This window comes from Schistocerca gregaria, chromosome 7 (assembly GCF_023897955.1).
Source record: "Schistocerca gregaria isolate iqSchGreg1 chromosome 7, iqSchGreg1.2, whole genome shotgun sequence".
In the NCBI taxonomy this organism is placed as follows: Eukaryota; Metazoa; Arthropoda; class Insecta; order Orthoptera; family Acrididae; genus Schistocerca; species Schistocerca gregaria.
In genome coordinates, this window is record NC_064926.1 from 117185014 (window position 1) to 117211149 (window position 26136).

The 26136-nt window shown below is 36.8% G+C and overlaps 1 protein-coding gene and 1 long non-coding RNA gene across 6 annotated transcripts in view; one reads left to right on the forward strand and one right to left on the reverse strand.

The window, feature by feature from the left end:
• The window catches only part of LOC126281338 (peptidyl-prolyl cis-trans isomerase FKBP4-like), a 126066-nt gene extending 117588 nt beyond the window's left edge, over positions 1 to 8478 (forward strand). For 2 of the 4 annotated variants that reach the window (XM_049980220.1, XM_049980221.1), the window contains exon 9: positions 6366 to 7056. In XM_049980220.1, the coding sequence (XP_049836177.1) occupies positions 6366 to 6662 (297 nt within the window). In that variant the 3' untranslated portion in view covers positions 6663 to 7056. Of the gene's footprint in view, positions 1 to 6365 lie in introns of all 4 variants that reach the window. The other 2 variants (XM_049980223.1, XM_049980222.1) reach the window with 2 other exon arrangements.
• Positions 1005 to 24601, reverse strand: LOC126281341 (uncharacterized). Of its 2 annotated transcripts, XR_007551253.1 has the most exons (5): positions 24144 to 24601; positions 3924 to 4054; positions 3594 to 3683; positions 1285 to 1374; positions 1005 to 1175 (listed from the first exon to the last, which is right to left on the reverse strand). It is a non-coding gene; the product is annotated as an uncharacterized LOC126281341 (long non-coding RNA). The 2 variants fall into 2 exon arrangements; XR_007551252.1 differs by having other exon boundaries at positions 1285 to 3683.
• Between the last annotated feature and the right edge of the window lie 1535 nt (positions 24602 to 26136).

Genomic DNA, 26136 nt, shown 5'->3' on the forward strand with positions numbered 1-26136 from the left:
GGATATAAAATGTAGACTGGCAATGGCAAGGAAAGCGTTTCTGAAGAAGAGATATGTGTTAACATCGAGTATAGATTTAAGTGTCAGGAAGTCGTTTCTGCAAGTATTTGTATGGAGTGTAGCCATGTATGGAAGAGAAACATGGGCAATAACTAGGTTGGATAAGAAGAGACTAGAAGCATTAGAAATGTGGTGCTACAGAAGAACGCTGAAGATTAGATGGGTAGATCACATAACTAATGAGGAAGTATTGAATAAGATTGGAGAGAAGAGAAGTTTGTGGCACAACTTGACTAGAAGAAGGGATTGGTTGGTAGGACATGTTCTTAGGCATCAAGGGATCACCAATTTAGCATTGGAGGGCAGCATGGAGGGTAAAAATCGTAGAGGGAGACCAAGAGATGAATACACTAAGCAGATTCAGAAGGATGTAAGTTGCAGTAGGTACTGGGAGATCTAGTAGTTTCTACAGGATAGAGTAGCATGGAGAGCTGCATCAAACCAGTCTCAGGACTGAAGACAACAACAACAACAACAACAACAACATGTATAATATTAGTTGTTAGTTGCCAGTTGCCAATAAATTACACGGCCTTTGTTATGCATTACTCACATAATGTTTCATTACTAGTGACAAGTCATCAGAATTTATTCTGTAATACTAACTCCAAAGGGAATCTGACAAATGTGCAATTCATATAGATTCTGTCATTGTGTTAGGAAAAAGGAAATCTGGCTGTGGTCCTTCAACAGTTTCAGCATTACATCTCAATGTTCCTTGCTTTGTGTTAATAAATTCAATCTTGAATTAAAAAGGAAAAAGGTTAAATTATAAAATGTTAAGCCATAGCAGTTATGTAATATTTTTAAATAGTTCAAAGAATCTTAATTAATTTCACTCAGTTCTTGTTGTGCTTGGTCATTTTATTCATATTTTGTTCAGTGTTAAACATATGAAGGGTCAGGGGAGAAAACCAGGTAAATAAATTGGTATTAAGCTCCAGAAAAAGCGATCTTTTAATGTTTGAATTGTGGTAACATCAGTATATGAGTACATACACAATTTTCATGTCACAATTGAAACTTCTTGGTTGGGTGCATGTGAAAATTGTGTTATTGGCATCCATTGTGTTCCCAGAACGAGATAATTTCCAAAAATGCAATCAAACTTCACTCTGTAAAGGGAAAGAAACAGGTAGCTCAAGCAAAAAAGACAGTAATTCCATAGTAAACATGGCTAAAGGAATTTCTGGTCATGATAGATCAGCAATAGTTCTCACATACCATATTTAGCTATGGAGAAGCTGAAGTTTTGTCATCTTGCTGCTGTGAAGGTTGCCACAGTTTGCAAATGTTACATTCTAGCCTGGAAATCTAGCATAAAGAATGCAATTGTTATATTACAGTGAACAGGAGGTAACTGTAAAGCTATTGTACATCAGACAAAAAAGGAATTCTGAAATCAAGCACACCATTATAAACAGGTGTGCACAGTTAAAACATCCCGGATCTGGTTGTCATAATGGTGCTCTTATGATGCCAGTTTGCATTCCACCCTGATAAGTCCTTTGATATTTCAGCACACAGTAGTGGCTGGATTCAGACAATATTATCTTAATAGGCTGCATTTTGAAATGGAATTTTGCAGTGATTTCCAGTCTAACACAGTTTCTTGATTTACACTGGCCAGAATCCAAGGGGATGGCTTATATCTGCATACTTTGATCATTTCCTTGAAATCTTCGGCCATTTGAAAATCAGCGTCTGTGTGTTCCATAATCCAACATTTTTGTCACATTCTAAGTATGAATGGCCACACACAGGGAATGTAATTGTGATCTTCTTCAGATTGCCAATTTGAGAGTTGCCTAGTGAATGAAGAAGAAGACTAAGTATTTATTTTTGATCATCCACAGATTATACAGAGCTCTTTAGAGACCTCATTTAAACCATGAGTGATGAAGTGAAAAAGGAATGACATCACTTCACATACCCTCTTTTTCACAGTGCATTCAGGATAAAGATAAAAAAGGATTCACCTGTTGCAAGAAAATGGGTTTTGAATGAGCACATCAAAATTTGCCATGTAAAGTGAAGGTCATCACATGCTATATTTTGAAGGGGCACATTTATTGCAGTATGTGCAGATAGCCGTCTTCTTGTTAATTTTCTTCACCTGCAATTTGGAGCTCATTTTCAAATCATCAAACACTTCAGCTTTTTTTTCATGTGAGGAATGTTTGTTGTTAACTGACGAGTTTGTGCCTTACATTTCTCCATTGTTAAAGTTTTCATTTTTGTTGTGAATACCTCACACTCAGCCCAAGTGTCAGCACAAGGATATCCAAACAAAGCATTGGATTTTGTGTTCGAAAAGCATTGTGAAATGTCATATAATACAAATGTGCCAGGATGAATTTGATTAAAAGTATTGCACATGCTCTTTATATTTAGATTTTCAGTCAAGTTGGTTTTCTCGGAATCTGAGGCTGCAGTGGCTCTTCGAGCTATGATGATTCTCGGTTGAAGAAAGTAGGATGCTTTCCTCTTTTGTCAAAGTACACACATCCACTTGTTTTTAGACTTTTCTGCACATATCTGCATATTTTTGGTGACCTTACGTTTACTTTGGCCTCTCATGTCACCACTGATTTGCCTCCTTCCTTCCCCTGAAAAATTGGCTTACCTGGTTCTTTCCCTTTATGGTAAAACTTTGTATGCTAATATCTCTGGACTCACCTGAGGCTCCCCACCTTCAATTTTAGCCTCTCAACAGGTGCGTATGATCAGTCTGAATAGAGCTATAACAACTACTCAAAAAGAGGTTGCCTGCTCTCTTTTTCCCTGGCCCTTCATGTAAAGTTGATGAGGTTTCTACTAATAAATACTGGTATTGGCTCTTTTATTTTTTGTTTCTGGTTAAATGAAAGCATGTTGAGAACTTAATCCATACAGATTAATCTGTCCTGTTGTTTTCACATGTTGGACATAGCCACTACTTCAGCCTGATGTTTGAATCTCACCAGTTACTAAATATTACTTTTACATTAGCAGTTCAGACCTAACTAACAAAATCTGTTTAATTCCCTCACATAGAGTATGCATAATTGTGATAGTAAAGTAAAAGATCTTGGTAAATATTTTCAGACTGCATCTGGATAAGGAAAAAAAGATCATTCACATTTTTCCTAGGCACTTCTATTAAATTTGTCAGTTTGCAGGGGGTTTGTTATGTCAAGCATGTGCCTTAATATACACATTGATTCCATCTCTAGAATTTGTGAAAATCACAATTAGAAACACATACCATACATAGCTTATCAGTAACAAAAAAGTGCAACCAAATACCCAACAGACAGCACAACTTGTAGTCTATTGCCTCATTTCTCGTGGGAGACTATTTTTGAATGCCAGTCTTTGAGAGTTTTCACAACTTTAAATTACAATACTGTGAAGATGTCAACTTCTATTGAATGACCTACAATCCAGATTTTAGTGATATGACAAATGATTGTTTGCAGTATCACTTTCTGACAGAAAACTTGGGTCTTGTCAAACAACAAGACGTAATAGAGATTTCCATGAATACTTACAAAGAGATGCAAATGTTTTGGAAAAAGGTAGAATAGCTGCTGGAGGCAGGACAAGCTTCTGCCCAGGCTTGCAGTGATAAAACAGGAAACCTGTTGAGCATTGGGCATGTGTTATTCCATCTTTGTTAAAGAATCATATGGCCAAAGGCAAGAATTTTTAATAAAGCTAAACTGCATGGTAATGAATGATGGGATCTGAGATGACAAATACATTACTTACTGGGAAATGAGCAGAATGGTAAATGTAAAAGGCCCTTCTGTCCATTAGATAACTCTACAATAAGGAAACAAAGTGAGAAATAAATAAAAATTAAGAAAATAATAATTTACCTGTAACTTAACGGATTCTTGGTAGTCCTGTCTTGGGTTTGTTGCAGGATCCTAAAAGCAACATTACTCCATATTTCGGTGATCCATCACTATGCCATCTTTAAGGGATACGCTGATGCTGCTGAGTCCCACTGAAACATATGACATCATTTTGATTTTAGGATCCTGCAGTAAATTCAAGACGACGTCAACTTAGCTGATTGACATGCAATACACACAGGCAGGAAACAGCACATACCCTACTGGCTTTCAAGCTAGTACTGTTTATCTACTTTTAAGTCCTCACTTCAGGAGTTTCCGTTGTTGTAACAAGAAGCAATGCGAAATAGAAATAGTTTCTGAAATAAGTTGGCAGAGGGTCTAGAGGTCATGAAGAGTTTGAAATGAATATGAAGCATCTTCAGTATATTTTTGGGTATGGCTAACAGTTGCTCTCAGCATGGCAGTGTGTGATACACACATCTAAATAAATAATTAGTTACATGAGAATATCAAATAATAAGATAGTGCTAATGTTCGTTGATTTAAAAAAATGATTCAGTAGCCAGGCTCCCACCCCAAAACTGTCAAGGAATTTGCAGTAGATAGGAAAACTCTGGAAATAACTAAACATACTCTTACAAAAACAAAATGTAAAATTAAACTTTTTTGGAAGAAGTTCTAATCCTTTTCAAATTGTATCAGGAATGAGACAAGGAGAAGATTTGTCATAATTATTATTCAACTATGTGTTGGAGAAAGTTATAACAAGAATGGAAAATTTGAGAAGAAAAACAAAATGTTAATAACTTAATAAAGTTGGGTTGATCAAAAGAAGCAATAAATTGCTTGGCTTTTGCAGACGATCTTGTTATGATTAGATGGAACCTCATAGAATGCAAAGAATAGACCAGAACTCCTGAAGGAAATAGCTGAGGAGGCATGTTAACAAATATCATTTGCGAAGACAGAATACATGACTAATGAAAGTAACTCACCAAGAATTTTAAAAACCAAGTATGGCAACATCTAGAAAAATATAAATGTAAAAAGTGAAAAGAGGAAAAGAAAGAGCTACAATCAGGACTGAAAAAATTAAAAGAGCACACATGAATTTCATAAATCTTTACGATAATGTTTTTTCTAAAGATGTTAAATAAAGGCATTGTAATCATTATCATCTTTACAGCAGTTCCCAGCTTTAGGCTGGATCTATTTGGAACATAAGCCTCGCCATCTAATCCTGTTTTCCTACCATCTTTCTGGGTTCAGTTAGGTCTTATTTATCTTCTTGGGAATCATCACAATTTCCATTCTTTTTAAGTGCCTTTACCATCCTAGCCTAGATGTTTCTATCCTGCTCTGCGAGGATTCCACTTTCACTATTTCCCTTACCCTTTCATTCCTAATCTTGTTTCCTCTTGTTACTTCTCTCCTACTTCCAGGGAAACTTTGTTTCACATGCCTGTAATCTGCTAGCATCTCTTTTTATTACCCGTATTTCAGGTACGTAGGCCAAAGTTAGGATGTAGTAGCTTATGTATATCACTTCTTTGCTTTTTTGTGGGACGTCTTTGTTCCAAACCAGGCTCCTAAAACTTTGTAGGAATGCTTTTACCTGTCTGCCAGCACATTCTTTCTCATTCTTCTGTTTTCCTCTATCACACTTCCCAAGTACTTGACACTTTCTACCTTCGTCCATTAGGGGTTTTTTTTTTCCCTAGATGTAACAAGAATCTCACATAATTTCATCCTATACTGTCACACAGTTTCTTCACAAGCATGTATCTGTTCCCCCACAGCAAGTTGCCCGCAAACACCATTGCTTTCATCTTGTCTTCCCCTGTTTTTTCTGCAACCTCCTTTGACATATTTGTGTACAAAGATACTTGTTATTATGTATGACAGTTATTGTACAGAGGTAACAGACTATCATACCTGGTTAATTCCACATAAGTTAGGGTGTCATAAAATGAAGTTGTCAGTTTAGTCCTCTGCAATTCAGAACCCAAAGTGATCAGTAGCTGAAGCAAGTCTTGGAAAATTATATTCAGGATGCAGTGTGTCAAATAATAGAGTGAAGCTGTATTCATATTGAGTATGTGGGTGGAGAGCATTCAGTTAGATTGCTGAGAAAATGTTAGTAAATCATCAATTTTGTATCATTTGTCACATTGTGAAATAAAAATCTATTTTAGTAACTGTTAATACAAATTTCATTTCATTTGCATTGTGCATGTGGTTTCTGTTTCCTCATCAGATATTAATGTAAATTGTGGGATTAATAGAGTGTAACTGTTTGGAAGCCAGTTCTACTAAAACTAATAATTCCCAGAAGTACCATCCCTTCCCCATTCTAAACAGTTTAAATGTAGCATGATGAAGAAACAATACAATTCCTGAGTTCCACACCTACAGTTGTGTTTTTCTTGTGTATTGTTTCTCATGTTCTTCTGCTATTAGGTTCCAAGTGACTTGCCATATGGCTGGTGGGATGGGGGAAAAGTTATAGCGGAAAAGGATGATGAACTCGCTCCTCCACCGCCTCCTAAGAAATCGTTAACGCCTCTTAAGAAAGTGGTCGCCAAAGAAGGTGGTAATGATTCAAAAGATCCATCATCAGATATAAAAAAGGATAAATCTGAAGAAATAGATGCTAAAGATTCTGTTTCTAAGGACACATGCTCTCAAGCCTCATATAGCAAAGAAGATCATGGGTTAGAGCCAGACATTAGTAAAGAGCCAGGTGTTAAATGTTGACACCTGTTACAGTGTATGTTGTGGCTGTTTGTCATGTGTGCAGCTGTTCTATAATTATTCTTTAGTTAATATCTTCTGTCTTACTCATTACAAAATTGTATTTATAGAGATTGAATTTTACTTTTAACAAAATGTTTTTGCCTGTGGTAAGATAATTTATTATTTACAGTACACTTATAATAATGTGCCTGGTCTGTGGAGAACTATATTCTTTAGTGAGTTTGTGAAGTAATCTGTTGATTGCAGAAAGAGGAAGAGTGGCGGAGGAACCAGCCAGACGTGATGAAGACATTGGGAGAATGGGGTCAGGATGAACGAGAGCGAGAAATGACAGACTTTGAACGTGAAAATCCAAATATTTTAATGTTAAATAAAACTGGTGAATTCAAGAATATGTAAATGCATAATTTAATATTACACAAAATTTCTGATCTCATCCCAATTTCCACTCATTTAATGAACCTGGTAATTATTTGATTGTGTAATAAGTGTGTGTGTGTGTATGTGTGTGTGTGTGTGTGTGTGTGTGTGTGTTGCTGATTTATATTAAATGTATTGTAGACTTTGCCTGTTGCCATTCATCCATTCATTTAATTGTTACATATAGTGTTCATCTAGACAGAAGAGTAATAAAGCATTTAGCTTACGTAGTAAAAGTGCATATGCCTTTTGCTGTTGTTGGTAATTTTGTTGAGAATAACTGTTATGAAATCAGACATTTCCGATTAAGAAGAAAATAGATTTGTACAACAATATTTGTTGTTGATTTGTTTTTCAAACCAGTCGTGTATCTCCAGGGTTATGGAGTGCCCTTAAATTTAATAAGCTGAATAACCCATGAGTACTTAGTAAAATCTCCTGTTGCTATTAATTAGTTAACATAAACCACGTGATAGTAGTAACAGTAGTGGTGACCATAAATAAAAACAATTTTGCAGATCTCTTTCAGAAAAATTATCAGGTTTCCTCTTTGTTTTTCAGTTTGGGGACAGAGGCCAAAAGATATTGGGCTCTAGACTTCATCCATTATCTATGGACTGAAATGTCAAGAGAACCCAACAACTTCTTTTTGATTTGGAGTAGTTCTTTTTCTCACGGTGTTTCCTCAGAATTGTTTAAGGCTTAACATGCACATAAAAACATGGACCAAGTGAGGTTTATTATAGTAGCCTTTGGCGATGAACTGTATCTCCATAATGAATTAAATTAACAATTGGCTATATGCTGCCTGACCCACCTAATATTGCCACAACCTATGAACTTACCTACTGTTAAGTTTTACAAGCTGCAGGTTCCAGCAGGATTCACATCTAGTTACTTTTCCGTGTTTTCCATTATGTTAGTATCGCCATTGGATATGCGGAGGTAATTTTGATGTGCTATGATGTGACATCTTATACACGTTTCCAGAGAACAAAATTTAATGAAATAAAAGTCCATTGAAACTCCGCTTATTTACTAATGATTCCTCCTGGAGTACTTTCACTTTTATACAAACATGCATAGATTAGATTAGATTAGATTAATACTTGTTCCATAGATCATGAATACGACACTTCGTAATGATGTGGAACGTGTCATCAATAAATGAGGGATTCCATTCCTATAAAAATTCATCATGTAATAGTGAAACTTGAAAACATTTTGTCTAATTTAAAGTTGTCATTTACTTATTTCACATGTTGTGCTATCATTAGTGTAAGTAATTATTTGTGTGTTTATAGAGAATGTTACAGTCAAGTAAAAAACTAGGAGAGTTACTTACTGGCAACAGTGCATAAATATTATAGTAAATAAAACAAAGCATTTTGGTTGACGTCACCTGAGTTTTAAGTCAATTGTAGGTGTAAAGTATATCAGTATCACAGATGTAAACAGTCCTCCTATCCATGAGCACTCAAGGCTCTACTAATGTGTAAGTGTTTTAAACAAGTATCTGTCTTGACTTATCCTACCTTCCAGATAATTCTCTTCCACAATATGATTAAGATGTGAGTATGGATGTCTCATAAGTGAATAAAACAAGACAGAACTTCCACAGACTAATTTTGTAACATTGGCATTGCTGTTGTATACTTGTGTCTAAACATTGTTACAAATACAACTCCCAAAGAAATGAAAAATTGCACTGCATAGCAGGAACCCTGCAGCTGCAAACACAGTTTACAAAGCATGTAAACCTCCGCGAAGGCTTACGTGTCACACTTTGTGGTCGGTATTTCTCCAATTTTTTATTCCTTTGCTTTGCTCAAAATCATCAAAACTATGATTATTTCTATCCACCTTTTTCATAATTGTCTAGTGTGTGAAGATATCTCAAAAACTGATCAGGGGTGTCATCTAGACCATAAACTAAATTTCATTGCATCTCTACAAGTAACGTTTACGGTGCATCTGTGAAAGCTCATCAAAAAGTCATCCAAATGGGCTGTATCTGATTTTTGCTAAATTCTTTCATACTACTATGTCTTTCCCTATAATTTCGACAACTTCAAATTTCACTTTCTGAGCAAAATTTGCCCAAGAAACTTTTCTCAAAATCTAAGTAAGACTGTACACAGAACAAAATCGGTTTCTCGAAGATCAATGAAGGGATCAAAATGAGAAATATAAATAAAGTGTGTAAAGCACTGAGAAATTGCATACATATGACTTTAATGCAAATGACAAAGTTATGTCAACCACTAGGAATTTATCACAAACTAAATTTTTACATTTAAATAAAAATAGCATGATGACCAGTTCCATAGTGGTGTGTTACATGGTTATGCAATTTCAAGAATGAAGATTCCTATCACCAGAATGCCAAGTACCAAAGCTAATTTTCTTATGATATGCAGGTAACTATTATGCTTTGTTAAATATTAATGTGTCATTTGATTTATAAATGGTAACATGATACACAGTAGCCATTTAACATAACTGAGTAATCAGCAGTTACTTTTTTAGTAAACATAATCAGTTGATAAGCAGTTAGCCCTTTTATTTGTAGCAAGTGAGCCATGGCTTCAGAACAAGAGTAGAGTGCTGGAAGTGAGTTGTAGTAAAGCCTACTTGTACAATAGTAAGGTATGAATGATGGGTGACAGTCAGTTTTGCTACTCATAAACATACTTGGCTCGTTGACTGTACATTTCCACTAAGAAAATGTAAATTTGGTGTGACAGTGCTGAGATGTCTACAGAATATATTGTGGTGGTATACATCACTCCAGTAGAGTGATGTGTAACCTGTGTCTACCTGGCCGTAAACTACAAGCAATATAGTAACAGCGCAAGATGCTCTTTCCACCACCATATGTCTTCAAGGTGGGCTGGTGGTCTCAGTAATTCCATGAGATGAAGTATCTACTTTGGTATTTTTATATGCTCTGTCAGACGAGTGTAGCAAGCCCAAAGTAAATATTCTCAATGTAACAATACTACGAGTGTTACAGGGAGATTTCAGTATTATGTTGAAGACTCTTGATTGTAATATTACTCTTGTCACGTGATGAGTCCAATAAATCGGCATAATCACAGTTGAAATATATTTCAGGTGCAAAAATTTATAACCAGGAAAAGTCAACACATTCGAACTGGTGGAAAAAATAAGCAACATATCACAAGATCACTGTCACTATGAGATAGACAGAACAGCATTTCCTGCTACAGGTGTAATGCGGAATGTTTTCTCTACTACATAAAAAAGTATTAATGCTTTGGAGACCGGCCACTTAGCAGAATATTGGGGCCAGGAAACTTTCCATTTATGCTATTATTTAAAGCACTACTGGGATATGTGTAATAGACATCTCTCCAAGAGTAATATACTCAAAAAGACAAAGTTTCAATATTATTTTTCATATTTACTTTAGATCTTTGATAGATTATAAGTTTTAAAATAAGTGTTAATACAAATAGTGCCCTGGAGAGGGGGAGAGAGAGAGGGGGGGGGGGGGGGAGTGTGTGTCATTTTTCATTTGATGAGTCCTATTTTGGCAGATACTCCTAAAGTAGTAACAGATGTCAATATGCACCAAAAACTTGATGTGAAGGGTTGGCCACCCACAAAAAATAATTCATTTGGGCATTAACAGCATTAGCTAGTTAATAGCCATTCATTGGCATTCTGTTGCCCCACTGGTTTCCTCTAACTCTATACAGACATGCATTGCCAACACGTGTTCTGTGCCATATTTTCTGAAAAAAAAAAAAAATGTATCATTATATGTGACATGTATGAAGATTTTTAAATAGCGTAAAATTAGGTCAGAGTAGTGTACCTTGTTCACAGAATATTTGGTCAGCATTCACCAGAAATTTGGTGACACTTATTCATACGTGGGCATCCCCAAGCAGTATCGAGCCAGTCAGTTTCAGGTGTTCATGAATATTATAGATGTTGGATGATGGGAGGAGCAGTAAAGTGATTGCCTGTGTGTGTGGGTGAGAGAGAGAGAGAGAGAGAGAGAGAGAGAGAGAGAGAGAGAGAGAGGGGGGGGGGGGGGGGGGGGGTCAGTCATCTATCTAGCATACAATCTAACAAGAAGGCATTGACCAACTGTCACGATGTGCGTTACTGTCCTGAAATGGCTTTTTAGTTTACTTACTCAGAGAATAAATGCCGTGCTACACTTCTTTCTGAAAATAAAGATGTAACTGGTCCCGTGTATGTGCAATGTGGTCTGATTAGCTATAGGTTACTTCCATCAACAGCAAAACTCTCTTGTACTGATTTTCTTTCACCTAAAAGCTGAAATTCAATTTTTGAAAGTAAGGAAACAGTGTGCAATCTGATGATGATGGTTTATTTGTTCATAACAACTTTTACAGTTGTGATTAATGAAAGGTAAGATATGTCTTCATGATATGATATCATCCAATTAATTAACATACATTTGTTATTTACAATCTTGTGAAAAGTTTCTCAATGCATTTTCCTCTTTTAAAGTCCCACAATAAAATCCTTTTTTGTGTCCATGATCTCTCAGATCATTTTCATCACTATTCCAGAAGGAGACAGCACACTTCCTTTACTCCAGCCAAGATGCAAGAGGGTTACTACTTTTTACATTGCAATATCAGAGAATAATTATTGCTTTTATAATTAACATCTATGCTGCTCATTTTAAAAAAAACTCTTGGTTTTCTCACTCTCAGGTGGCCCTCTCGGTGACAGTTTATATTCTCATCTGTCTCAGATCATCCCCCTCCACACACACACACACACACACACACACACACACAGTTCTGAGTCTGCTACAGCTGTTGTAGTCTGGACTGGATGGAGAGTTGTCACAGCCTAGCTTGTTACAGAAGCTTTGTTGTCCCTGGTTCAGTCCTTCCACACAATCCAGAACTGTGGAGCCACAGTCAGTTATGGGGACAATCCTGTATATTGTGCGCTTTGTTCAAACTCCGTGAGCAAGCCACGCGACCAGCATCATTCATCCCAATGTGTACCACAATTTGCAGTTGGTTACACACTGTTCCCTCATTGGCTGCCATAATAGCCTCTTCAACACCTTGAATGAACCCCCAGGCCTACACATGGCGTTATTCCTATCCCTTCCTGACATTTCCTTATGTGGAACTATTATTCTCCCTTGAAAGAGACTCCGCAGATTTCCCAACAGGTGGCATGAGTGTCTCTGGATCAGTTTCAGTGGAAACTGATTGTTTATAGGTATGATGCACCACAGTGACCACAGCAGGAGCATATTAAAAAAGCTGATAATAATGTGAATTTTAATGTTAACTAGTATTAAAAATCATACTTGGCTGAAGACAGCATTAGCTGCTATATTCTAATTTCTTTTAGCCAGGGCAGAGTTGTCATTGTGGAGTGGGAAAGCTAGGTGATGGAGGACTGTGGTAGTCTGAAGTATAATCCAAAAATGATTTTCATTGCACAGAAAGTTATCGAACTTCATAATAAGGAATTTAGGTTGCACGGTTTGACTGGTAAAAACACAAATTCGTATTTGATGGTGTGTTGCCATTGCACTAAACCAGTGACTTCCCAATGTAGTTAAATACAGTAGCTGAAAGATTAACTAACTCTGTATACATTATTACTGAAGGAATAGGACAAATCACCTGTAAACAAAAACAGAAATGAACTTTGGTAGCTGTAACTACTATTATTGTTACTAGTGAAACCTTGTCGAACAAAGAAATGCATCCTTACAGGAAGACCGTCAGGAAACAAAAGGTAATAAGGAGACTTGCGTGAGTCAATTGATTTGAAAAATTTGAAACGCAAAATTATGGACGTGGTACAGATACATTATCATTTGATCTCTGGCATAGGGAGATACATTAATTTCTTACAATGCACCCCTGAATGGCTAAAACAATGTTATAGATCTTCACAGAGCCATTCAGCTGCATTTCTCAGGGGCCATTCTTATTAGTCCTAAATTGTTGGTATACGTAGTTACATTAAATCAAGTATTATGCTACGTTATCAACAAGTATCTGAAAAGTGACAGTTTTCCTCCTTATTTAAATAGTTAACTATTAATATGGAAGATATAATTCACTTACAATTAAATTTGGTTATACAAGCTAATTATTATAGATTGCTTAACATCTTGCTAATAGAAAATTAGGTGTTGGGTATTAGTATGAACAGCTGGAATTTTAATACATTTCAAACACAATTTACTGTATTATGCGATTTATAATTATTGACATAACATAGCCCACTGCGCTGTAGCTTTAGTTTTTTGTGCTTTGTTATTAAGGCGAATGTTTCTGTAATAACAGAAAGTCCCTTGGTTATGATACATCAAGTGCTCGCAACAAAAGGAATGTTGCTGTTGATGTAGTTTGTCAAATCACAGGCGTTACAGTTCATTAGATGCAAGTTATAGGAGAGGTTGGATGTAGCGGTAAGCGGCGACCTGATGCGATGTATCCAAGGATAAGGTGCACGCGATATCATTGGCTGTTTTAGGATCCCATCTAGGTGATATGTCTCGGAACAGGAATGTCATAGACGGGAAGTATCCGCTTAGCTCTCCTTGCATCCAGCGTTGCCAATGCCAGTATTCAAATTCCCCAAAATTGGAGAGAAAAATTTCCTGATTCTCCACATAATAGGATATTTGAGTGTTTTCTGATACTCGTCTTGAGTAAATTATATATTATTTCATGCTCATAATATGCTTTTATTCTTCATAAATTTAAGTATTTACAAGAAGAAACAGAAATTAAAGTAATTTGAAAAGGCACAGTCGACACAGGTGAATAAGTAATAGTGAATAAAACACATTTAGTGCCAGTAACTATATTTGCACTTCCAGGTAAAACACGTTGAATACAACAACCAAGGAACATGGTACAGAACGTACAATAGAACCAGAGACGTCTATTATATTTCTTGTGTTGCACTTTGCTGCCGTTTCACACGAAATACATTTTTCACACAACTCCAGCAGGCAAAAAAACATTTTTTAGGTCTCACTATAGTCGTAAAGTTGCTTCAAGTAGCACAGTTTTGGAATTTATATTGTGAATAAAAAGCTACAAATGATGTTTAGTGCCAACTTGTAGAAATGAATTTTTAACAACTCTGGAAAATTTTATGATTGTTACAAAAAGTGAGTAGATGCTTAAAATGTGTTTGCTGCTGTCTCGTAGGGTATATAATTGTGACTTCAGGTACCTTCTTCTGTGAGCATCACTTCCTTAGAAGTAAACACAACATACCATTCTGTTCGTTCCCAGTGAGGAAATATGCTGCGCTACTACAGTTATTTAATATTTGGTTATGGTACTGATGTTAGTGGTTAGGTTTACATTGGCAAAGTAAGTTCTTGGTTTTGTACAACCATAATTTTTTTAAAAAAAAGGGCATTATTGGGAGCACATGGTGAATATACAATGTATTAATATAATGTAACATTGTCTGAAGTATTAGTTTACACTGTGACAAACTTGCATAGTTTGTCAGAGTATAATGATGTAACACTTCCCGGTATGCCACGCCAATGATTAATGCCTCATAAGTGCAGTTTCAAGAGCCCTCGCCGGCCATTGTGGCCGAGCGGTTCTAGGCGCTTCAGTTCGGAACCGCACTGCTGCTGCTGCTACAGTCACAGGTTCGAATCCTGCCTCGGGTATGGATGTATGTGATGATGTCCTTAGGTTAGTTAGGTTTAAGTAGTTCCAGAGGACTGATGACCTCAGATGTTAAGTCCCATAGTGCTCAGAGTCAAGAGCCCTCAGGGTGCCGGCATGCAACAATTAATATCCAGGAAGTTTAAAAAATGCTTCCAAGGAAGCAAAATGTGAGTTTGAGAATGTTGTAGCTCATTAAAAGTATTTACAAGCTGTGCCGCTTGCAAGCGCTGCCAATGCGCAGATTGATGCTGCAGTAGTGATTTCGCAATGAAATATTTAAGATGTCCATACGGTGCCTCTTTCAACGCGCGCAGTCTCAGACACATGGAAATAAAAGGGCATGCACAAGAATCTGTGGAAGAACGCATCTATGCAATGACGTCCTTGTGTCCAGACGTTGCCTCATTGCGCAAGCTGTCTGCTATGGCTCCTCTTCTTTGTTTGGGAACTTGTCCTAAGTTTATTGTGATAAAAAGGGGAGAGAAAATGAAAACGCAAAAGTATGTATAGGTAAAGAAGCATATAAATAAATGAAGTGCGAAGGAATGTCCTTAGTCGTTGTATGAAGATTGATTAACTTTCAATGCTTCACTTATATTTTATTTTTAAAAAATGTTATTTATACAACTGTAATCAGGAAAGATTATACGTAGATTAACATCTTTGGACTCGACAGTTTGGAAATTTCATAGACGCCAGAGTACACTAGAACGGAGATTGTTTTCTAGTTTTTACAGAATAATTTTCCTTGTTTTCTATTTTTAGTAGTTCGTTGAAGAGTTGGGCACATACCCCGTAATTTTGACGACATCGACTGCGTGTAAAGATGCTCCAGGTAAAATGAAACATTTGTTTCTTTTGTTCGGATATCAGGTCCCAGAGATGGTGCGCTGTTAGTCACCATAGCAAGAATATTCTTCCCCGGTTTTCACGTGCACTTTTCCTAAATTTCTGGCTCATTTTTTTCCATTTTTATACTTCAAAACTTACAGTATCCTGTTCTTTACAGTAATATGTTGCACAACTTTTACCTAATACTTGCCGCTCAGAGCATCATATCTCAAATTTTTATTCAAATTATCTTTAGAAGCGAGTTGCAATCATCTATAAATTTTAAGTGCGCTTTTTTCACATCTTAACCTCAACACACTACACAATCAAGATACTCATGGGCCCCAGCTCCCAATCATCTGCTAAAAAGCGTAGAGATTCTCTCCAAAGACGGGAAGCAATGCGCTATGGGCACGGCCGCCATTTCCAGGAAATTGCGCATGCACAAATGCGCTGTTGGAAATATCTGCGCATGCGCAAAGTTGAACACAAGAAAGGAACCCATGTCGTGTCTCTTCTCCTCCCTCCCTCCCTCCGCCTGTTAATTAGGGATGGGTTAAACTGTGCAACCGACAAATAAGTTCTCCTTGTATAAGCGATTATTTATGAGAGCTTAATGTAACGTTTCAGTAACCCAACTGACAAAATGTTTATTAGTATTTCCAACTATTTTTCCTCGGTTGTTATGTGATATACGAAAGATAGGTTTGCCCACAGACAAAATTACGTATCAACAAGACTAGATTAGATTAGATTAATACTTGTTCCCTAGATCATGAATGCGACACTTCGTAATGATGTGGAACGTGTCAGGTTAGTAAAAGATGCCTATACAAGATATGACATTACACAAAATATTGCATGACACTAATGATTGTTTTTTTTTTTTCACTTAGTTTATATCTAAAAGTTCAACGAATGAGTAGGAGGAGCTGTCATCTATAAATTCTTTTAATTTATTTTTAAATTTTGCTTGGCTATCTGTCAGGCTTTTAATGCTGTTTGGTAGGTGACCAGACTTTCGTGGCAGCATAATTTACCCCTTTCTGTGCCAAAGTCAGATTTAACCCTGCATAGTGAAGATCATCCTTTCTCCTGGTGTTATAGCTATGCACACTGCTATTACTTTTGAACTGGGTTGGATTATTAACAACAAATTTCATAAGTGAATATATATACTGTGAGGAGCCCTAGATCCTTAAATAGATGTCTGCAGGATGACCGTGGGTGGGCTCCAGTAATTATTCTGATTACACGTTTTTGAGCAATGAATACTTTTCTACTCAACGATGAATTGCCCCAGAATATAATGCCATACGAAGTAGTGAATGAAAGTAGGCATAGTAAGCTAATTTACTGAGATTCTTACCACCAAAATGTGCAATAACCCTAATAGCATACATAGCTGAACTCAGACGTTTCAGCACACCACCAATGTGTTGCTTCCAGTTTAACCTCTCATCAATGGACACACCTAAAAATTTTGAAAATTCTACCTTAGCTACAGATTTTTGTTGAAAGTCCATATTTATTACTGGAGTGGTGCCATTTACTGTACGGAACTGTATATACTGTGTTTTATCAAAATTTAAAGAGAGTCCGTTTGCTGAGAACCACTTAATAATTTTGTGAAAAACATCATTTACAATTACATCACTTAGTTCTTGGTTTTTAGATGTTATTACTATACTTGTATCATCAGCAAAAAGAACTAACTTTGCATCTTTATCAATGTGGAATGGTAAGTCATTAATGTATATCAAGAACAGTAAAGGGCCTAAGACCGAACCATGTGGGACCCCGTACTTGATAGCCCCTCCCCCCCCCCCCCCCAGTTTGAGGAATTAGCTGTTGTTTTAACATTACATGAACCACTTATTTCAACTTTCTGCATTCTTCCAGTTAAGTATGAATTAAACCATTTGTGCACTGCTACCTCAGACCATAATGATTTGGCGAATTCCATGATTTACACAATCAAAGGCCTTTGAGAGATCACAAAAAATACTAATGGGTGATGTCTGATTATTCAGAGCATTTAATATTTGATCAATGAAAGTGTATATAGCATTTTCTGTTGAAAAGCCTTTCTGAAAACCAAACTGACTTTTTGTTAGAACTTTACTTTTACAAATATGGGAGGCTACTCTTGAATACATTACTTTATCAATAATTTTTGATAGAGCTGTCAGAAGAGAGATTGGGCGATAGTTGTTGACATCTGATGTATCCCCCTTTTTATGCAATGGTTTTACAATGGCATATTTCAGTCTATCGGGGAAAACACCCTGCTCCAATGAGCTATTGCATACGTGGCTGAGAATCCTACTTACCTGTGGGGAACAAGCTTTAAGTACCTTGCTGGAAATGCCATCAATTCCGTAAGAGCTTTTACTTTTCAGTGAGTTTATTATTTTACTGATTCCAGAGGTGGAAATACCGTTGTTTCAAACTGCATCGGTATGGCTTCTTCTATTAGTAGCCTTGCCTCTTCTAGTGAAGATCAGATCCTATTTTATCCACAACATTTAAAAATGATTATTGATAATATTTTCAATTTCTGATTGTTTGTTAGTACACTTGTCATTCATTTTTATGGCACTAAAGTCTTCCTGTGCTCTTGGTTGCCCTGTTTCCCTTTCAATAATATTCCAAATTGCTTTAATTTTATTATCAGAGTTACTGATCTCAGACATGATAGACATGCTTCTGGACTTTTTAATAACTTTTCTTAGTACCGTATAATAGTTTTTATAATATTGAACAATTTTAGGGTCAGTACTCCCTCTTGCTGTTCGATACAGTTCTCTTTTACAGTTGTAAAACAGCCAGTATTAAGTATGTTTTACTTACGTTCTTCCTTTGCTTTTAGCTTTATAGTAATGGAACAAGTGTGAAAATATTGATAGTGTGATGTTGAGAATGTGGTTCAGATACTTGTGAAGCGGTTAGAATCTATATTCTAAACATAGTACTGGGTGGTGTTCGTGTTATAATACCACCCAGTACTATGTTTAGAATATAGATTCTAACCGCTTCAGAAGTATCTGAACCACATTGTCCAGTCACTAGATATAGCAATAATTGAAAATATGAGTGAGAGCAGAATTGGGAAATATGCCACGTCTTTACACCGTCTTCGTCAGAAATAAACTTACATGAATAAAGGTGGCGGCGCATATAGATGTAGTGGCAAATCGCTCCATGAATATCGGTAAATTACCATCAGTGAATTGTAAGCTATGTGCAAAAGAAAGTGATAAAAGGTGTTAAAATATGTGTAGTGGTAAATAAATGGTATCATTCTTGTTGTTCCGGGGAAGCAAATCTCGGTCAACATAGGCCTACATGTGACTGTGGAACTGAGTGCAACGGTCTTGAAACTGCATTTGAAATGTGGAACGCTGGACTCGAAATATAAGTGCTAGGGAAGAGTTGCAAAGTGACTTAAGTAAAGCTAGACAATATGCAGAAATGCTGAAAAGTTTGATCGACTATATGGACCTTCCCACAGATACGCAAACCGGCAAACGAGAGTGTGTATATATTAGACCTAAGAAAATCTCTCGGCCTGTCTTAAATACCAATGTTTTTCGTGTTCCACTAATGAATAAATACGATGTTCTAAGTGCAGACAGCTCAGAATCACGAACCAAAAAAATCTCAGTGTAACAGGTAACTGCTTAGAAAGATCTGTTGAACAAACAACTGCCAGCAGAAATACGTTACCATCAAATACCATTAAACGAAAAAATCGTGTGAGAGCAACTTGTAATAAAACTGAATACGAGACAAAAAAGGAAACAGAGAAGAAGGAAGAAACATACATATTGTCGACGAGTCATGGCAAGGGACTGGCTACAATCATGTCTGATATGCAGTCCAAATATCAAGTGATTGGAATTTCGAAACCTAGTGCTCCTCTACGAGAAGTGCTGAAAAACTGTGAAAGTTCCGTGAAAAGCGACGTCAACTGTGTCATAATCGGAGGGGGAAACGATGTCTATAAAAATTAAAACAGCCTTGCTGTAAGAACACTGAAAGAATCGCTAGGAAAGATTTCACATTCGAAGGTATTTGTTGTAAACATTCCCTACAGACACGACTTAACAGAAGACTCGTGTGTAAACAGAGAAATCATCGCAATAAATCGGAAATTCAGGAGGACTTGTAGCGGTTTTGTGCACACAACTTTCATTGAAGCAACGAGTTCAGTAAGAGTGCATTTTACTAGACATGGACTGCACAGAAACAACCTAGGCAAGAAAGTGCTGGCCAAAGAAATTCTCCAGGTGATAAAGACAGCAGGAGTGGATGCCTATGTTAAAATAGCACCACCTGCAACAGGTTTTTGACAACAGAAAAGAAAAGTGCACCAACAGCATATGAGGAAGAAACATCTGCAGATACACCCTACGATGAAATAATTACAACAGTGCAAACATGTAAAGCGTCACAGTCTCCAGTGGCATTATCAGTAGCAGCAGTGGAAAAGGAAGTAACAGTAGCAGTAACAGCAGACGTTTCACCAGCAACAGTAACTACAGTGCCTCTAAAAGGAGAAAACAGAATTGCAGCAGGAGAAGCAGCATCAAGTGTTACGGGCAGACAGAAAACAGCACCTCCTGTCTGTCTAAATGATTTTTTAGTGGAAGGCAGCAAGATGAAGAAGCCCACAAGATAAGTAGTGTAACAAATTTCATAACACCTCACCAAAACGTTCAATCTAAAATAAACAACAGTTATGATCTTAAAATTTGCTATCTGATTTTTCCAAGGACTAATAGATAAAGAATTTATTGTAAACAGTTTTGGACTAGATAACAGATTTGATATTTTCTGTCTGAATAAACTTGGGTTACAGAGAGCGTACTTCCATTTGTCAAAGTTAATAACTATAATGTAGCAAATAGTTACTGCAGAAAATCGCATATAAGAGGTGGTGTGGCAATATATATTAATCAGTCATTCAGCTGCTCCATTGTTAAGTTGGACCTAGATTATTTATGTGAGGAACAGAACTTTGAAGCCACTGGTATAGTTATGGACAGTTTTAAGTTAGTAATAGTATCCCTCTATGGGTCACCTAAGGGTATCATCAATGTATTTCTAGAACAATTGGACATGCTGTTAGATGTACTAAGAGGGACCAGATGGTTGCATTATGACATAGTACTTGGTGGAGATCTGAATGCAGATTTTGATATAACAACACACAAACCTACTGTGACTGAGTTGAAAAACATTCTAAGACAGTGCAATTTGCACTCAATCAGTAACAGGCCCACAAGGGATAAAGCATGTCTTGACAATATTTTTGTCAACTTAAAACCTACAGAAGAATCATGTGATGTTACAGTGTTTCCATTTTCAGATCATGACTCTGTGTCTTTAAACTATACAAGTAGGTTCTGTATTGATAATCGTAATATTCGTAAGCCTGTCCCAAAAGCTATAATCACCAGACCTGTCACAGATGACAAAATTGTTCAGCTCTGTAAGTCCCTTGCTGTGAGAGACTGGTTCACCCAATGTCATGGTGACACAAGTTATAGTCTAAGTGCTGGTTTGTCAGGGAAACTATTATTTGAGAGATTTTTAAAACTTTTCTGATACAATTTAATGACAACATCCCCATAAAGAAATGCAAATTAACTGACAAAAGCTTTACAAACAGGGCTACAAACAGACAAAATTCATGGCTCACTAAACAATTGTCAAATATGAGGAAACCAAGTTATGGTGTTGCACAATATATGTAGCAATCAGAAAACAGAACATGCCAGATTAGCCTATATAAATGCAGGAATGAGTGTAGAAAAAGCCATAGTGGAAGACAAAAAAGCACATAATTTCAATACCATTGATAATTCCACAAATAAGTGCAAAGCTGCGTGGACATTAATAAATGGTGTTGCTAAAGAAGTAAGAAGCAAAAATATTAATATAAGCCCCAAAAATTTAATGATTTCTTTATTAAACCTGTTGAAGATGTAGGAAATACTATAATCCAACTTGACACCAGTTCATCAGAGTTACTTTCTAAAAATGTTTGCAGAACACCAACAGACCCAGGTACATTTGTACTCTGAGGTCTCACCTAGTCATGTCCTAAGCATTGTAAAACGGATGAAATCTTCAGAAAGTGTAGATATATGTGACAATACTGTAATTTAGTAAAGAAAGTAATAGACTATATTGTGTATCCCTTAACATTCTGTATAAATAAATGCATATCTGATGGATATTTTCCTGAAGGACTCAAAGTGGTTAGGGTAGTTCCGATGTATAAAAAGTGAGATATGGACTCACCTTCCAGTTACAGACCAATCTCCATAGTCCCAGCTTTTTCTAAAATACTGGAATGTGTAATTTACCAACAGCTATCTGTCTATTTTGAAAAATTAGGAATAATTAGTGAATCTAAGTATGGTTTTAGAAAAAAGTTGTCTATTGTGGATGCTATAGACTTTGTAGTCAAATACTTACATCAAGTGTTTGAGGATAAGGGCTATGCTCAACTCACATTTTGTGATCTAAGCAAAGCTTTTGACTGTGTAAAGCATAAGCCACTCCTAGAAAAACTGGAATTCTATGGCATTAGACATAACAGCCTTAAATTAATAAAATCATATCTTCAGAATCGTTAGCAAGTTGTTTGTGTAGGGAGAGAAATGTCGAGCATAGAACAAGTCAAGGTAGGTGTTTTGCAGGGATCTGTGCTGGGTCCCTTTTTGTTCCTGATAATGATAAATGATCTGTCGTCATTTATGAAGTCCACCACTGTGTTGTATGCAGATGATACAACATTTCTTCACGCTAGTGATGGTTTCAGTAGCCTTAAGACTTGTGCAGCAAAGACAATTGGTTCAAGGCAAATGGATTCCTGCTGAGTGAAGACAAAACACAGCAGATGGTCTGTAGTCTTAGAGACAAGCTTCTGTCAGATGATCCAAGTTATATCAAATTTTCGGGGGTATACATTGATGATAAATTGGCTTGGGGTCAACATGTACAATATATTAGTGGTAAATTGTCAAGAGTTATTTACCTGTTAAGGCGACTTATGTGTTGTGCCCCGGAAAAATATGTTAGAACATCCTATTTTTCATTCTTTCAGAGTATAATAACATATGGAATTATTTTGTGGGGGAACTCTAGCTGTGTACATGACATATTAATACTGCAAAAAAGCTATTAGGATAATTACTGCTTCTGCATATAAGGCACACTGTAAACCATTGTTCTGTGAACAGAAAATCATGACTGTTATCAACTTGTACATATACTATGTTCTAATTTATATGAAGAAGAAATTACCAGAAACAAAAACCAGAGAAAATGTACATAGCCACAATACAAGAAGGAATAGGTGCCTCTACATTCCTTACCACAGATTGTCAAAGTCACTCAACAGCTACGAAATCATGGGGTACAAATTATTTAATAATCTTCCTCAATCTGTTCAAGAATTACCTGAACAATTATTCAAACAAACAATACATGACTGTATAGTCCTCCACACATTCTATGATATAAGAGAATTTATCAACTGTAATATAATACTATAATGTTAACAACAAACCTGTTGTTTCTTTCAAACTATTAATTGTATTTTAGTATGTATATGACATCTATTGCTGTAATGGCAGAATGACAATAAAATTATTATTATTATTATTTCCAAGTTTGTGAATGAACGTAATAGCATCATTTATGTAAAGTGTGAAACCTCTCCCCATTACAGTGCGTTCATTACCAGAAGTATTAGGACTTGTTTAATGTGATTTGTATTGCTAGTAATGAGCAACAGTATAAAAGTTTATTAATCCTCATGACTTCCAAATGCAGTTCCCTTTTCGATTACTGACTGCTCTTTGTATACATCCACATCTAGAAGAAAGAATCACGATGATTCAAAACGACCCTAGGAGAATTAGCAGTGTAAAAGAGCCATAATAGATACCATAAGTGTGCAAAATGAGTATTGGCACTGTATGTCATTGAATCATTATGTGATTTGAAAGGGGTGATAAATTAAAATGAACTACATTGTGAGTGAATTACAATAATTCCATTTTGACCTTTCATCCCATACCCCAAAGTGTTCTGCCTTGTAGTGATAAAGACTTGATAACATGTGATACTGATCCATTCACACACCTCGCTTGAATGTTGGTTATGATGACAGACTGACCTGTAGCGTAGCTAAAGGTTAGGTTATGTTATGTTATGTTGGAAGGTTACATGTTTTAAGGTTGATGATGTGCAAGTGAAAACAGTGAAAGAAGTTATCTTATTGTTACAAGATGACATTGGCAATGGCACTAATGCAATATTTGAAAATACAGACAAAATTTTAACTGTGTATTGTACTGTTGGAGAAAAATATCAGTCTTGTGAATACAGTTGTTAAACATTTGGTAAAAGTGATATAGCAGACAGCAGATTGCATTTTTACTAGTTTATGTAGAATGTGTGTGACATAAGCATCAAAATACTCATCGGAACCTTATCCATAATCTGTTTTTGAAATTACCCTGCAGTTTTAGCTTTTATGATGAGTGTGTTTAAACTGTCACGAAAATTGAAGGGTTTCCATAGGTCTGTCGATTAGCACAACCTTTACTCGATATTCACATCCTCAGCTGCACCAATTCTCAACCGAGTATAAAATTTTTCTCAGAAAAAATTAGCTTCTTGGTTCGTTTCTTCAACCATAAGCGTATAATACATCCATATCGTGAGAGACAAAGTCCTTAGAACGAAGTACGGACGTAGGACAACAGATGGCATAAAGTATCTATCTGCTGACATGTCGCGGAAATCGCAGTTACATTCGATAGTGTCTCATAAAGAACGTAGTCCATAACATGGCACACGGCGTTGAATGTCAATGGTGCTTTTTAGTTGCTACTTGCTGCTTCTCGCTGAAATCGCAGCTAGACAACAGGTCCACTAGGAGAAGTACGAAATTCTGCCAACATATGGCACGCAGCATTGAATATTAATGAAGTTCTGTATAAAGGAAATTATTGCCCTCCTTTTCCCCTGCGTTTGCCACTGTCCGCAGTTCAGGATTGGCTGAGACTGTGTCACGTGACATTAGCAGTCATTGTGGGAGGAAGCGTTACATGTGAAGCATAGCAGTGTTGTATATTTTCGAAGGTTTAAGTAGAATAGTGCCTCAGTGTTGTACTTTTTTGACTGTTCGTTTCAAGACAAAAAGGGAGGAAAACTGTAGAGAATTCCTTCCGAAGGGAGAGATGCAACAAGGAGGAGAATATTGGTCGCAATGTGAAAGGTTGAAGGATTCAACCATTCAGTTAATTGTATTCATTTCTGCCCTTTTTTGTTTCCATTTTACATTTCTATTACTTAGTTTCCAATCCATCTGAACAGCAAAAAAAGGTCAGAAGAGCTAATAGGACGGTTTAACGGTAATTTAATTACAAAATAGAAATCTTAGAGACAAAACTACCGCTGTTAGCACATAAAACGAAAAATAGTGAATGGTGCTGTACAAAGTTATCATAACTAGTAAAAAATTAAACCTGATTGACTGTACAAAATGGTTCAAATGGCTCTGAGCACTATGGGACTCAACTGCTGTGGTCATCAGTCCCCTAGAACTTAGAACTAATTAAACCTAAGTAACCTAAGGACATCACACACATCCATGCCCGAGGCAGGTTTCGAACCTGTGACCGTAGCTGTCTCACGGTTCCGGACTGCGCGCCTAGAACCGCGAGACCACCACGGCCGGCGATTGACTGTATGGTTTGGTTTAAACTTATATTTACGATCCTCACAATAAGAAACTGTGCTTTGTTCCACACAATGTGATGTACAAAAAAGAAAATAAATTTTGGCACTAGGTTAGTACCGAACCTACGACCGTTCCTTCAGTGATTGATTGCATTATGTGGGGTTTGTTTTACAAATGGCAGTAGAGGAACATATGTTCACATGAACAGGCATTCAGTTCTTTGTTTGTAATAGAATCCTGATTTCCGTACCTATGTTAATATTATTTACTCTATAATGTTGTGTTTCCAAAGAAGCCATCTTCTTTTGTATGCCGTCTGGTCTTAACATCTTTATCTAAAAATAAATGCTGCCAGGACGTATCTGTACAGGGCGTCGCCACAGATTTAAAGCGAGCGCCGCGTCATTTAGCGATCGGTTCAGTATGCGAGCGCACCAAACGGTCTTGTTTTCGGCACAAACCCCAACATTATCCAGTAGATGATGATGATGATGAGTCCCATACTCCGTTTACCGAGCGTAGGGGAGCGACGCGGGAGACCCGCGCCGCCATACTAGGCAAGGTCCTAGTGGAGGTGGTTTGCCATTGCCTTCCTCCGACCGTAATGGGGATGATTGATGATGATGATGAAGACGACACAAACACCCAGTCATCACGAGGCAGGTGAAAAATCCCTGACCCCGCCGGGAATCGAACCCGGGACCCCGTGCTCGGGAAGCGAGAACGCTACCGCGAGACCACGAGCTGCGGACATTATCCAGTA